The sequence below is a fragment of the Haliotis rufescens genome, unplaced genomic scaffold (genome assembly GCF_023055435.1).
Source record: "Haliotis rufescens isolate VD_foot unplaced genomic scaffold, xgHalRufe1.0.p SCAF_7, whole genome shotgun sequence".
NCBI classification, from domain to species: Eukaryota; Metazoa; Mollusca; class Gastropoda; order Lepetellida; family Haliotidae; genus Haliotis; species Haliotis rufescens.
The window spans coordinates 10,063,416-10,079,138 of NW_025964361.1; the positions used below are offsets into that span (position 1 = coordinate 10,063,416).

Consider the following 15,723-nt stretch of genomic DNA (forward strand, 5'->3'; position numbering starts at 1 on the left):
ATGAATTCTTATTCTTGTAGGAGTCAATATGCCTCAGAATTAACCATTTTTTCACAGAATTCACCCTAGTTGTAAGATAAACCTCTTTCTTTGCATATCTCTGACAGTAATCATGCCTCAGATTTTTACAAAACAATTTCCAAAAAATTTACTGTATTTTTAAGAATCATAGAATTCTTTACAGTTAGTCATATCTAAGTTTGTTGTTTAACGAGGCACTCAGCAATGTTCCAGCTGTATGACGAAGGTCTGCCATTAATTGAGTCTGGATCAGACAATCCAGTGATTGAAATCATGAGCATTGATCAACACAATTGGGATACGACATGCATCAACCAAGTCAGTGAGCCTGACCACCCGATTCGTTACTCACCTCTTACAACAAGTATGGGTTGCCTAACACCAATTCTAACCCAGATCTTCATGGGTCTTATGTCTAATAACTGTCATATCTTTACGGTTCACAGCAATAATAGTACTTCTACTGAAAAGCATGGCCGAGCACACTGAGTAAGATTACAGGGTACCAGGCAGTAGACTTTTTCAAAGCTTTACAGTGAGTGAGTAAATTTAAAATCACTTCGGCAATAGACTTACAGCGAAACCACATTTACTCTGACTTCACTAACCCAACTTCGGCAATCATCTGGCACCATTAATGGTATTGTGCAGTGTTCGAAATACCTGCCTGCCCGACCGTCCGAGACGGGTTGATTTCAACTCGGGCTGCCAGATTTTCAAATCCCCCTGCCCGACGGTCAAGTTATATTTCATATGTGAAAATATTCTAAATATTTCCCAATGATAGGCATTAATTCACATGTAAAGATGAATGATAAAATGTAACCAAAAAGAAACCCCGTTAGCTTATCCTGAGAAACATATGATTATAGTGGGCAGGCAGGTTTTGGTCAGGGCTGGCAAGTATTTCAGCTAGCCAGTCCTGTGGTCTGGCTGAAATTTTGGGGAGTTTCATACCCTGTATTGTGGTCTAATATCATCACCCTACTTTGTCTCCAACTACGGACAACTCCACAACCCTAGAACACAGTAACATTGTAGAGCATATCTCACCTCTTCTGTTAATAAATTTCTAACTCTTGGTATGATGAAATTCTTCTTGAGAATGGAGTTTATTGACGGACGATCTCTGCAAGTAAGTGTTTGCAACATGTTTATCAAATCAAAACCATTGTAAGTTTGCAAAAGAAACCAGGTCCAAAGAAAGTTTAAAAACTTCTTTTATGAGAAATGACCAAAATTCTCGCAGTTTAAATGATTAAATTAAATAAACTGACAACAAAAAACGCCAAACATCTCATACAATTTGCTACTATTCCCCTTGTGGGTACTTATGGATCGTTAGACCCCAACCAGCCTCTGGTTGTTATAGAAATAACTGCTTGTTGGTTGTCATTTGAACATTTTCATAAACTTTCACAACAATTAAACCCTTTGACATGTTTGAATATACTTTAAAATCTAGTTCTAGTTGAAAGAAAGGGGGTCCTCATTTCACACCCTTTTTTTAACTTTATTTGATCTTAACTGTATGGTTTGAGTGAACTGCTTGCTGACTTACCTAGGAGCTCTCTTAAACAACTGGGCTATCAGGCCCCTCAGTTCATAGGTGTACTTGGGTGGTATTGGAGGGTACGAACCTCTGTCGGAGAAAGAATTAAGACTTCACCAATGTGATACAAACATGAACAGAAGTGCTGTGAACATAAACAAATATACACATACCGTATTCGACGTAATAAGTGCTCTCAAAATTAGAAATAGGGGGCTCTTATTAGAATATTATTTTGGTGAAATGACTGTAAATTTTGTACCAGTAGTTTATGCTGACAGCCTGAAATGTTTATATACGACGGATATATTTTTCCAGAATTTAATTGGCCATAATTAAGAGACATATAACACACAAGTGCGTATTATACACGAATAAATAAGTCATGTGTACATTGATCGGAAGGGGTGCAAATTGGGATTGTTCACTAGCCAATATATTAGCAAATATCGCCGTGGGCGTTTATTACGTTGAATACGGTATGCATGTTAAATGTCTTGAATTTGGCCTTGATGAGATAGTTGCTCACCTGATAATCTTCAGTACTAGGTTTTTCATATTGCCAGCTTCAAACTGAAAATAAAATTATTATAAAGATAAGTCTCATGTTCCTGAAAACAGATAAGAGCAAGTATCGTGATACATAACGGATCATGAGTGATGTATCCTGATACGTTTCAGATCACGCAGTTGGGGTATCGTCCCAGCCCTATGATACACTGACAATGTCAAGGTGAGCGTAAAACACTCTATGTATGATAACTCTGATAAGATAACATGGGGGTAGACTGCAGTATTTGGGTCCCCAAACCCGATAACATGTCATCCATTGTCAGTATGGATCTTGATTCTACATCACCCTGAACAGTCAAGAGGCGGATTCAGGATTGAGAAAAAAATGAAAGGATGTGAGTGTGTACAGTTAACATGTAAGGTGTCTGAAAAAAAGGGGATTTGTCACTGCTACCTTACCCATGTGACTCAGTCTAAACCCTGTTCCAATGAACCATAATAACTTCCAATGTTTGACTGTTGTAATGTCAAGATTGTGTGAGATCCATGCAGGTTCCATTGCCTGCAACCATGGTAACAAGACCAATTTATACTTACTGCATGTTTCAATGTTGTCAGTTCATAAAGAACACAGCCTAAAGACCAGATATCACTGAAAACAAGCACATGCAGAGTAAATCACCTTCAAATACATTGATATCCACAAGTCAATGTTGAGCATAAGAATGTTAAAGATAAAGGGCCCTTTTTGTCCTTTTTTAGAAGTTCATTTCAACACTTTCGTGTTTAGAACAACACTATATATAGGTTGAGGAAAGATAAAAATGGTCAAAAAGACTGATTTCAGGAAGCATTTTCCCGAACTGAACATAAACCGGTGTTATCGCTGCTTGTTGTGATCATGGCAGAACACTAACTTCATTGGACGTCTAATTTTCATGTTTAAGCGTTGTGTAATTCCAACAGAACACGGCTGGAAAACAAACCTGCAGTGGCAAATGGGGCCTGGATATACATCATAATAGACTGGGGATATGAAAGACGAGGATGCATACAGGCCCAAATTAGTCCCACCTTTGAAGTGAAGACTGATGCTACACATTTTCAAATTGCATTCCTGACAATAAAAGACCTACATTCCTACTCCCACCTACCTCTTGTTGTTGTAGGGCTTGTTCTCCACTATCTCTGGGGACAGGTAGTACGGGGTACCGATACAAGTCCGAGCCAACTCCACAGTGCTGAAACACAATCACACACGTCGTAGAAACACTCCGTTGGAGATACAAAACCATACTTGAAAATGTTCACAGAGACTAATATAGGAATCATAGATTCTTGAGATATGAAACATCAAGGTCATATACTGATATTAATCAGTATTATTATACATAACTTTGGTATCCTAGTCAAACTCAATGCTTTGTGACAATTTAAAAAGGTTCCCTTCAAGTATCATTGTGGCCCGTTCAGTCTTTATTCTAACCTTGCTAACAATTAATCTTTAATTATTTTAATTAATCAATAGTTGGGATACAAGAAACATGTAAAGGGACAAAATAAATTTGAAAAAACAAAGATAATAAAATATATTGGTTACCTGTTCAAGACTTTGGCAATACCAAAATCTCCAATTTGTATCCTTCCATCACTGGTCAGAAATATGTTCTGAAAGAAATACCTGAGGTTAAAGTCCTTGAAACAGTTAAGTGGAAGTCCTCACTGTTATAGTACAAACAAACATATTATATAACATCACCTTCACCACACAACCCTAACATGCTACAGTTTCACCCTTTCTTCTTCATCAACACTGAAACTCTTCCCTTACCCTCACCATGCTCTCCATCCCTCGAAGTCCCTCTATTGTTATCATGATTACTACATCGGTCTTTATCACCCCCAACTTACATAATCATCTCCCCACCCCTTTCCTACATCAACCCCCTCCCACTCTACATCACCCCCACCTCCACCCCCAACCCTACATAACCCTCCCCCTCCCCTACACTACTACCCCACCCCTTTCCTACATCACCCCAAAAACCACTCTACATCACCATCACCTCTTCCCTACACTACTACCCCACCCTTTGCCTACATCACCCTCCCCTCTTCCCACCTCACCCCTACTACCCACCTCCCCTACCCACCTCAACTTCACTCCAGCCTCCATATCACCCCACAATGACTCCACCCCTAACTGCCACCTACCTGTGACTTGATGTCTCTGTGCAAGATCTTCCTGTCGTGGATGTGTTTGATAGCCAGGCATGTTTGGACGAACCAGTTCATTATCTGGTAACAATATAATTACATAATCAGTGGAATCTGTGGGTGGCAATATAAACACAATCTGAAATACAAACTGTCCATCCCATTTCCAAAATAATCAAGTTGACTTATCAAAGTAAGCAAGTAAATTTAGTGATCTGATACCAAAGCAGAGATACCAGTGACATCAGCAAACCATGAAGTCATGCTATCCGTAGCATAAACAGAGCTCGATTTAGCTGTACAAAACATGCACAAGTGAAACCTATTATTGAAAAATGCAACCTAATATTTATGTCTACATGCACCTAGCGTGAGTAAAAGAATTCAAATTTGTGTCTGACTAAACCATACTTGTCCACACAAAAATCAATCTTTGAACACCCTGTGAACACCTCTAAAGTGTATTTACGCGTACCATACTACATCACTACTCCCTTTGTCATGTGTACTTTGTCATACTTTCATGGGCTTGATGTCATCAAACTGTGGGTACTTCAAGATTATCTGTACATGTTCCTATTATGTTTTACAGCAATGTTTGGACGGTTTGTTTGATAGGCATTACTTAGAAGTTGACGGATGACAGAAAAGAGATAATTTATAGATAACGACTCCTTTATTTACTGTAAAGGTGAAGTTTCAGTATAGATCCTTATACCGTTGTCAAGCAAGGCTGTTTTTCAGACATCAAACGTTTTGGGATGAGAGTAGTCCTGCTATAACAAGGGTTGTGGCATCACACAGACATAGTAAATTCTCAGATGATGGCTTAATGTTAAGATAAAGCTGTCTTTTATAAATGAGTGAGATGTTTTACGGTTGTTCTTGTGATTAGCGAGAAAACTATGAATGTATCTTAAGTGTCCAAAAACCCATAACACGGGGATACTGACAGTCCACTTGACTCATAAATAGATGGACCAGGAAAGTCCAAGGCCTCCTGTAATGTCATCATTATCCACAAGAATCTCAGTACCTGGTCTTCTGTAAATAACATTCCTCTCTGACTATTGATTCGACCATAGAGGTCTCCTGAAACAGACAGAAGACAAGAACTTGATGTCTCTTCCTCCATGATGTAAAACCTCTGCTACTTTTCCATGCACTATCTTTGATTGATTGATTGGTTTGTTGTTTAACGCCGCACTCAGCAATATTCCAGCTATATGATGGCGGTCTGTAAATAATCGAGTCTGGACCAGACAATCCAGTGACTAATATCATGAGCATCGATCCACACAATTGGGATCGATGACATGCATCAACCAAGTCAGCGAGTCTGACCACCCGATCCCGTTAGTCGCCTTTTACGACAAGCATAGTCGCCTTTTACGACAAGCATAGTCGCCTTTTACAGGCAAGCATGGGTTGCTGAAGACCTATTCTACCCCGGATCTTCATGGGTCTCCATGTACTATCTAAACAGTTTTTGTTTCTTAAAGTAGTTACAACATAATGTCACATCCTGTAACATAAAGTTGTAATTAAACAGCAATCATGAGAAAATGCACATAATTATTGATGCCTGTCTCCTTACAGCTATAACTTGCATTTACAACTTTTACGAAGCATGAGTGAGTGAGTGAGTGAGTGTGGTTTAACGCCGCTTTTAGCAATATTCCAGCAATATCACGGCGGGGGACACCAGAAATGGGCTTCACACATTGTACCCATGTCGGGAATCGAACCCGGGTCTTCGGCACGATGAGTGAACGCTTTAACCACTAGGCTACCCCACCGCCCCTACGAAGCATGAACCACACAGACCAGTGGTTGATGTTGTGAGCAAAAATCCCCACCATCAAAGGACTTTCACCAAAGTCTTCCCCAGTCTCATTAAAATAAGATCTTAGTTCTCAATGCTGTTAAACAAAGATCCGAGGACATTCTATTACGGTCACTTCAGAATGACCTTTCGTCATCTGACCAATCAAAACGTTGCTTACAAGATTGGGAAAATGACCATAGGAATGTGTTTTCTTATCATGCAACCTTGATAAGGCTTACATGTAACCATATAGCCCAAGAAAGCTGCTTTCTGATTGGCTAATGTCCACTCTGTGTAAATCATTTCATTGATCAGTCAAAGTTTGGAAAGGTCATTCTGAGGTGAAATGGGATGCCATACAATCTATTTGACATTCCAGAATGTTCTTTTGTTCAGTTTTCAAATTTGGAATTGAGAACATTGTCAAAATATTTTTTGAAGTGTACTGGGATGTCACCAATTTGAAACTATGTGTAGTGCCGTATAGCTCAAGAAAGCTGCTTTCTGATTGGCTAATGTCCACATTTTTAAGGTCATTTTATTGATCGGTCTAAGTTTAGAAAGGTCATTCTGAGGTGACCTGTAATGGGATGTCCTTAGATCTATGTGTAGAGATAGCGAGCACTAACATATGATGCTAAAGAGATTGAGTCTTCCCTGGTAATGTCCTATTCCTTTTCAGCAGTCACCGTGATGCTGACACCAAATATGGATTGATTATCTGAGAACATAAACCTTTACCGCGGCAAAGAATAACGAGTTCCATTGATCTACATACAGGCCTTACATTGTGTGGGACACTGTGGGGATGCCGGGTTAGGCTTGCTCCTCATCCCATGCTGGTCATAAGAGTGAGTGAGTTGGGTTTCACGCTGCCTTTAACAGTATTCCAGTTATATCACGGTGTGTCAGCTTAATGTGGGAGGAAAGCCTATAGAGATGCAGGTCTCAGATGTTTACCACTTAGGTGAAAACAATGAGAACGGGTATGGTGCTGACAAACCTAGTAACATAATCGGGGCAAATCGGGATTCGAACCCACAATCATAGGTTTCTGGCGTGCCCAAGGGACGCAACTCTGCACAGCGAAATCGCGGCGCCTTAGACGACTGGGCCTACCGTGCCCCTGGTCATAAGAGGCGACTTAATGGTTTGGGTGGTCAGACTTGGTGACGTGGTTGACTGCGTGTCATCGTACCCTGATGGGTCTTTGCTCATAATATCAATCACTGGACGGCCTAGACCAGACTCAATTACTTACAGGACACCATCATATTGCTGGAATATTGCTGAATATGGGATATATGAGTTTTGTTGTAAAGCATCCGGACAATACAAAGGACAGATAAACTAAGATACATAAGAGAGTGTTGAAGGGAACTGAACTCACCTCCTGAACAGAAATCCATCACGATAAACAAGCAGCCCTTCTCTGAAACAACAAACACGACAAGATAGTCAGTAACCTGTCAAATATAGTGTGTTTAGAGCGCTCAAACCATTCCCCCCTATTCTGGAATTATCTTCTTATATAAAGTCCAAGTGTACAGTTCAATGAGTGAGCAAGATATGTTTACATCATTGCATTGTATCCCAATACAAAGTGGCTGAAATCACCAGTCACAACAAAATTAATATTTTCATGGTACTGCAACATGACAAGCATGTTCAAGTATTTCACAATCAAAAACTTCCACCTTACCCTCAAAAGACTCTCTGTAGGCCACAATGTTGGGATGCTTCAGTTGAGCCAGCACCGCAACCTACAACATGTCAAACTCTCACTTGATAAATCGAAAAAATAAAATAAAACATTATCCCTTATGGGTTCCTTAAATTTTCATTTTTAACATTACGTTTATGAAAAGGACCCCACTGTTTATGCACTTGTTACACTATGAGATACTTCTCCCCTCAGTCCCAACATCGTGCAGACTCACAGAATAGGGAGTTATCTTCATTATGTTCAATGAAAACACAGACTGAGAAGTATAATTTGCCAAACAAACTTGGCCACATCCAACAAGTACTTCAGTTCACCGATGTCGGTTTTTGTTGATGAAATTAGTTTCTCTGTGCCACATGGACATGATGGAAACTTGTTGAGAAGTAAAATTCTATTTGTTGAAATTTTATTTTAAGTCAGTTTATTAAGTTTATAACCCATTCAACTATTGATTTATGAACAATTCTATATGTTTTAAAGGCTAAAAAGATACTATATTCCAGTTCATAAATTGCATTAAACCCTAAGGCAATCACAAACCAGCTGATATCATGGATATATTTATTGGACATATATTCAACATTTTCTTACCTCTTTCCGTGATTCTACTCTTTCTTTTTGATTCATCTGAAACCAATGGGGAAAGAATTCATGATAAACTGGATCTGGTAGCTGTGAGCTACCATTTAACATAATGGGGCATCAGTCAATGACCATCTTCTCACACCTACCGCATCTTCTGAATATGACCAAATAGCATTTGATAATCTGCCAACATGGCTGTATTGACATATATCTTTTAAATGTAGCAGGGTTTAACATGTTTAACATGCTTTAGTAATCAACGTAATAGGCCTCTCCTGATATCAACATAACATGACGTAAGTAAGCATTTCTTGCTACAATATGGTTTGAGCCTGAACAACTTTGACGGGGAACTGGACAATCTATACCCATGGAGATCTGTACCTTGTACATGTGGATCTCCACATCACACGTTTTCGGGCCTCACATCTTTGCGAGCTCCTTAACAATATGTGACCATGCACTTAATGTCTTAATCACAGTAGACGCATGGAGTCACACACAAATGTTGGATTGCCCATACCCACCTGTATAGTATGACTATATTATCGCGGGCTCTATATTATTGCGGTATCGGTAAATCTCGTAACCTACATCCCCTGTTGACTATTTACTTATGCAAAACTGAGCACAATATTTTATCGCATGATCGAGTACAGGACTCGTTGCTTTATGTCATGAGTACTCTCGTAAGTATACACGTTTACTTTTTTATGATAGTTTCAGGAATGTTTTTGAAGTGTAATTACCCCTAACTCCATTCGAAATTGGTTAGAAAAAAATCAACTTGTTTGGATGATGTCCTTTGACCCAACCTAGGTCATATGAAAACTGATTATGCATGATAAAAAACAGTAAGTGATGTAAACCACATAATCCAAATGTATCACACCACAAAATAGTGATACCACGATAATATAGAGTTGCCCGCCCTTGAGTCGCCAGTGACAGGTACTTTGTTTACCAAACTCGGTAAAGGAAATCAGTATCGATCAGTCCTAATTGATGTGTCATAAACAGGATATAACTTAAATAAAGAACACGAAACATTTTGCTTATGACATAGTTAATGTGTTAGTTAGCATTCACTATTTCGATCCATTATAAATTAACTACTGCAATAATATATCGTTCCATGCTACCTAATCAACAGAATGACTCATACCCAAAAACGTGTTTTTGAACACAATGAAAACTTTGCTTTAATACCTGCTCATTACAAATACAACAAAAAATAATTAAACATGGGTATGGGTCCTCAAAATTTGTGTATGTATCATCTATTTTTGAGTACGGGTCATCCATATGTGTTTGAGTCAGTCAACAATGGTCAAATAAAGTATAATGCTCCAAATCAGGTACATATCAGATGGGAATCTTATGCACGTGATAGCCATTTTCAATGGGTAAGAATCTCCAAGGGCACAGAGCATTGAGTATAGCTCTGAAGTATCTATTGTCATATCCTGATAAAGCAAAGTTACACATGTTAGAGGAATGACCAGATGTCCATATTGGCATATCAGGTCAGTAATCAATTAATAATTTATCATTCACTGTATTCACAGCTCTATCTCACTGGCAACAATATTGATGACACCATTATATCAGCAGCTTATGAGTGGAAATAAGACAAAATTTGGTTAATGCTGTCTTACATTTCCTGATACAAATGACGGTCATGAAATGGCATATTTACCCTTCCGATGCTGATTTCTTTGATAACAAATTGCCCTCCAGTTGCTTTTGATTTCACTAACAATGCTTTTCCAAAAGCACCCTCTCCGATTTTCCTCACTCTGGTGTAGTTATCCATATTGAAACGTTTCTCAACTGACGACAAAAATATATAAACGAAAACGCATAAACAGGAAGATATTCGCTCAGGTATTCTTTCTTGACTTGAGCTTGTCTTCTGGTTTCAAGTACGATAAAGACAGTGACATTCAGCTATCTAGGTGACAGTCTAAGGAAAACGTTCTCCTGAGAACAATTATTTACAGAAAATATCGTCATTGTTGTGTTTGGTTATCCCTAATTTCGAATAATTTGTAAAACAACAAAGTCCGTTGCTTTACGCACATAGCAGATGATCGGACTCCAATGTAAACTATGCAATGTTCTATTTCCCTAAAACTAGTTCACATTAATCACTTTCTATTTATTTTTATTTTCAAAATAACATCAAAAACTTGTGATTTTATAATAGTTGTATTATATACAAAATTTCAGCTACAATAATTATCGATGATATGATCGCTTCATTTGATTCTAAAGTGCAACATGCATTTTTGTATTCACACACTGTCATGGTTGTTTACAATATAGTACTACCAAAATACCGGAAACGAATTGACACTAAAAATCAGGGAAAATCCGCATTATATTCTTGGGATAGGTATTTCTTTAATCTTCTAACATTATACACCAATCAAACTGTGGTTCGATATTTTGTAAATATACAAGGAAACAAATCTTTTGTAACTATTTCCCGTTACGTATCAAAATATATAATGAATGTCCCGATGTTTTGATCCGGTCGCAAGACACACTGTAAACTCTATACTACGCTTCAATAACAGTATTTACACCGAGGGGTCGCTTTATGATGCAAAGAGCTCATTGAATATATTTTGCAAAGTTCAGAATGATTATTTGAAAGAAAGCGTTCTTTCCGTTCAGTAAACGTTATTTGTATTGGTTAGTATTGCCAGTTTACTGTATATAATATAGTGTTCTTAATCAATATTCCATATGTTGGGGAATAGATTCCTGTTTATATTTAGTCAATATACAGAATCCGTTTTCGTGGGTTTGCATAAAAGTAGGCATCAGGCAAAAATGGCTGCTTCAGCTCTGAGGCTTGGACAACATCTAAAAGAACTTCGTTTTCATTTATGTCAGAAGTCACCTGCTAGCAAGGGCGTAAGGTGTGGTTTCCTACATGATGAAGTTGGAAGTGAAAGAAAATGCAATGTCAAAACGGCATTTTTTACCCTATTTCTGTGTTGACATTTTGAAGGGCAAACGTATCCAAGAGAGAAAACTATCCGCTGAACTGAAACATTCTCAATTTTAGACATTAATTCATTTCTGATAAATTTAAATGTAAGAGTTGTCAGTCAATTTACTGTCACGACTGCAGCTTAGATGTAGCACTATAATCTTCGCCACTTGTAATGTCATTAATGAAATAGAATCACGAAATATCGCTATGATTGATATTAACGAAGATACAGATCTGTATCTGTGGTAATTCCTGTAAAGTAAAACAAGCCATTTCGCCGACAAGTAATATTACTTAAAGTAATGACAAACTTGCAAAGTGTGCTTTTCAAGAAATATCACTCTCTAAGCGATAAATATAATCACTGAGTTTTGATTGTGAGGTTACAATCTGACCATGCTGACTGAGTGACTAAAATTAGCAACACGTGCAGCCTACATACATTACCAGCTTTTACTGTCAAACTGTCAACTGTCAGCAATCAAACACACTGCTATGATCCATATGGTTGCGTACCTGTAACAGGTTGTCTTCTTAAAGGTATCCTAAAAGTTGCTGGCGTTCAATATGGATGGGAAAATTTAAAACCTAATTGTATAACACAGCAGTAGAAACTAACATTTTTAGTCCACTAGTCATTACAATGATAACATATAGCAAAACCTTAAAAGATATCAAATTTCTACTGGTCCTTATGATACCTTAACTATTAGGCAGTTTGGTAAGGACTACAGGACTAGTGCCAATTTCTACACTGTATAACAGCAGTGAGTAATTATCCAATGTAGCCTTTTCAACTTGTGGACATACATGTCTTTACCATGTTTACAGACCTTTAATTACTGGGGGCGGTGGGGTAGCCAAGATGTTAAAGGTGTTCATTCGTCACACATCTAGAGTCTGGGTTCGATCCCCAACAATGTTTGGATCCCCTACAATAAATGAAGCTTATTTCTGGTGTCCTCCATCATGATATTGCTGGAAGATTGCTAAAAGTGTGGTAAAACCATACTCACTACCACACTTTATTTAGTGATCGAATGCAGGCATCACATATACCTGAAAACCATTGCAGTGAATAATGCATATAAGTACTACACCATATTTTAGGATGTTTTTTTAACATATATGTATTATCACTGTACCTTGTTTGTTTCAGGGATTTTGTAGAGAAGTACTATGTTGATCTAAAGAGACACAACCCTAAGTTTCCCTTCCTTGTCAGAGAATGTAGCAACGTCCAGCCCAAGTTATATGCTAGATATGGTAAGGAAGTTGGGACTTGTATGAAATAATTTATGACTGATGTGTCTAAAGAATATGGCTTTATGATTGAAGTGATTGTCTGAAGGGATCCACATGACAGGTCAACACAGTTGCGGTGTCATATGTCATATACATACTCTTCACAATAAATTAAGCAAGAATATTTTGTTGATAACTCATTTCTCATTGTAAATTGCAGCTGTCATATACAACAACAAACTGAAATATTGAAAGTTCACTGTATAATAAACCCGTGAAGATCCGAAGTAGAATAGGTCTTCAGCAACCCATGCTTGCTGTAAAAGGCGACTATGCTTGTCATAAGAGGCGACTAACGGGATTGGGTGGTCAGACTCGCTGACTTGGTTGATGCATGTCATATCCCAATTGCGTGGATCGATGCTCATGATGTCAATCACTGGATTGTCTGGTCCAGACTCGATTATTTACAGATCGTCGCATATAGCTGGAATATTGCTGAGTGCGGAGTTAAACAACAAACAATCAATCAATCAAACACTGTATCATAGAACAGGTCCCAGGGTAGTTACCATTTTCATGAAAATACTAAGAGGAGACGATACACTGGATTTCCTTAATATTTTATGGATGTTTCACCATTGCAGCCCATTCCTATTCCTTTTACTTTTACCCTTTGTTTACAGAGTTTGGCAAGGAGTCCAGCCTACCCCTGACTGACATGACAGCAGAGCAAGTGTTGAAAGCTGTGGAGACGATGGCCAAGCGATGAATGAAAGCTTAATTGTGTAGACTTTGTGTAAATAATGTCATTAACGAGTTCCATGGACTATCAAGGAGTGTAGATTTAGATGTTCCTGTGAGAAATTTGTTCTCTTTGTGAATAAAATCAAATGAAAGCCTGAGTCTTGTATTGTTGTAGTTTCCTTCGAAGCTTATGTCCAGTAAGAATGTGAGAGTTCAGGCACAGGAGTAAAGTGGTGAAGGCACCACAATTTGTTGTGTAGGGTTATGTCCCTTCGTAGGGTCAGGGGGGCGGTCGGGTAGCCTTGTGGTTAAAGCGTTTGCTCGTCACGCCGAAGACCCGGGTTCGATTCCCGACATGGGTACAATGTGTGAAGCCCTTTTTCCGGTGTCCCCCGCCGTGATATTGCTGGAATATTGCTAAAAGCGGTGTAAAACCATACTCACTCACTCGTAGGGTCAGGAGCCACTGATGTGGGTTTGAATCCCTCAATTATCCTGATTATGATCATTGGTTGGTTATGAAGCTGACACGCTGTGATGTAAATGCTCTTCAAAGCAGTGCTGGGGGTTCCCAGGGTATTCTACTCAAAAGAAGTTACTGTCATGGTATGACAAATTAACAAAAGCAATATGAAAGAATCAGGTGGCCCTTAACTTCTTTTGAGTAGTATATGTCCAAGCACATGGGAAAGCCTATGGAGTTACTATGGCTGCTATGATCACTGATGCATCAATGTACACAATGATATACATGTATTCAATGATACAATGCATCCATCCTTACAAGATCTGCTGTAGAATTGGTCTTCAGCAACCAATACTTGCAGCAGCAGGCTACTGTGCTTGTTGTAAGAGGCAACTAACGGGAACAGGTTGTCCGGCTTGCTGACTTGGTTGATGCATGTCATCGTATCCCAATTGCGTGGATCGATGCTCATGATGTCAACCACTGGATTGTCTAGTCCAGACTCGATTATTTACAGACTGCTGTCATATAGCTGGCATATTGCTGAGTGTGGACTGCCTCTGTGGTCTTGAGGTAGAGCGTCTGACAGAGAGGGAAGGCGCTGGGTTCCATCCCAAAATACCAAAAGACATTAAAAGATGGTACTTGTTACCCTGTTTGGCGCTCGGCATTGAGGGGCTAAAGCTAAAACAAGGACTGGTTGGCTTGGAGTCAGTATACTGTGTCTATGTGGGGTATTCATGTTAAACTGTGGCATGGTATCTCAGTGTGCTAGTCCAGACTAGTACAAGCAGCCACACACACACGTGCATGCACGTCGCTATATAAGTGCAATAATCTTGGACACGATGCCAAACCCCATTTCACCTCAATTAATCTGGCATAAGTCCTGACCAGTGAAAGCAGCAACACATCCTACACAAGAGCAACAGTATATTTAAGTGCAATAAACTTGACTGCTCTCCATTAGATTCCATTTTATTTGGGCTGGGACGAGTCCAAATATACTACCCGATACCCACTCCCCTATTACCCAACCCTACCTGGGTACCCACTCTAGGTCTAAGGAGATGTCTCAAAATGCCTGATTGGGAACATTTTTAGCATAGCCCTGGCAAAACGTATTTAGATACATGTACATGTATTAAACAATCTGGTCATGCATACACTGAAGTTGAATTAAGTTATATCTTTCTTCAACCATATGAAAAATCAGAAGGAATGGGAGCATAGTCAGAAAGAAATGTGAACATTAGTGACTTGTAGTGTAACCATAGAGTTCTAGATAATTTTTGTTATTAAACAATATATCAGTGACTAACTATGGGTCCAGGTAGTCCTGTGGGTACCCGGATCCTACTCAGTACCCACTCAACCCAAGTACCCGAGTTACCCGTCCCAGCCCTACATTTCACCCACCTTCAAAGTGAGTACCACTTCTTCTACAACGGGAGGACCCAGGTTAACAGCCCATTAGATGTCCCAGTTGACTCAGGTGCTGCAATTACCCGTGCAGAGTTGCTATGCTAAGGTGTGCCAGAAACCTATGGTGACTGCTTCGATTCCCAGATCCACCCAGATCATGTTTCTTGGTTTGTCAGCACCATATCCTTGCTAGTGGATTTCACCAAGATGGTAAACATCTGAGATTTGCATCACAACACAAGACAATCTCCAGTATACACTGAAAGGGCTTACATCTGGAACACTGAACTTCCTGTAGCTTTTATATTCATAATCAACATCAATACGCACAAGAATGTTGACTGGTTGTTTTAAAAGTGTAATAAATTATTATAGTATACGAGTGCTAAAG

At 39.0% G+C, this 15,723-nt stretch overlaps 2 protein-coding genes across 5 annotated transcripts in view; one reads left to right on the forward strand and one right to left on the reverse strand.

The window, feature by feature from the left end:
* The window catches only part of LOC124113221 (serine/threonine-protein kinase Nek1-like), a 94,295-nt gene extending 83,738 nt beyond the window's left edge, over window positions 1–10,557 (reverse strand). For all 4 annotated transcript variants that reach the window (XM_046473504.2, XM_046473506.2, XM_046473505.2 and 1 more), the window contains exons 1-12: window positions 10,142–10,557; window positions 8,449–8,484; window positions 7,834–7,894; window positions 7,522–7,563; window positions 5,340–5,395; window positions 4,301–4,384; window positions 3,687–3,754; window positions 3,241–3,327; window positions 2,684–2,738; window positions 2,103–2,146; window positions 1,583–1,663; window positions 1,075–1,150 (exon numbers count right to left, since the gene is read on the reverse strand). In XM_046473504.2, coding sequence (XP_046329460.2) covers window positions 1,075–1,150; window positions 1,583–1,663; window positions 2,103–2,146; window positions 2,684–2,738; window positions 3,241–3,327; window positions 3,687–3,754; window positions 4,301–4,384; window positions 5,340–5,395; window positions 7,522–7,563; window positions 7,834–7,894; window positions 8,449–8,484; window positions 10,142–10,258 — 807 coding nt within the window. In that variant the 5' untranslated portion in view covers window positions 10,259–10,557. The remainder of the gene's footprint in view (window positions 1–1,074; window positions 1,151–1,582; window positions 1,664–2,102; window positions 2,147–2,683; window positions 2,739–3,240; window positions 3,328–3,686; window positions 3,755–4,300; window positions 4,385–5,339; window positions 5,396–7,521; window positions 7,564–7,833; window positions 7,895–8,448; window positions 8,485–10,141) is intronic.
* Window positions 10,558–11,225: 668 nt separating this feature from the next.
* LOC124113222 (NADH dehydrogenase [ubiquinone] 1 alpha subcomplex subunit 2-like) lies at window positions 11,226–13,599 on the forward strand. The gene is made up of 3 exons (XM_046473507.2): window positions 11,226–11,372; window positions 12,609–12,715; window positions 13,381–13,599. The coding sequence occupies exons 1-3, from the start codon at window positions 11,284–11,286 to the stop codon at window positions 13,464–13,466; spliced, it is 282 nt and encodes a 93-aa protein (XP_046329463.1). The 5' UTR covers window positions 11,226–11,283; the 3' UTR covers window positions 13,467–13,599.
* Window positions 13,600–15,723: the final 2,124 nt, after the last annotated feature.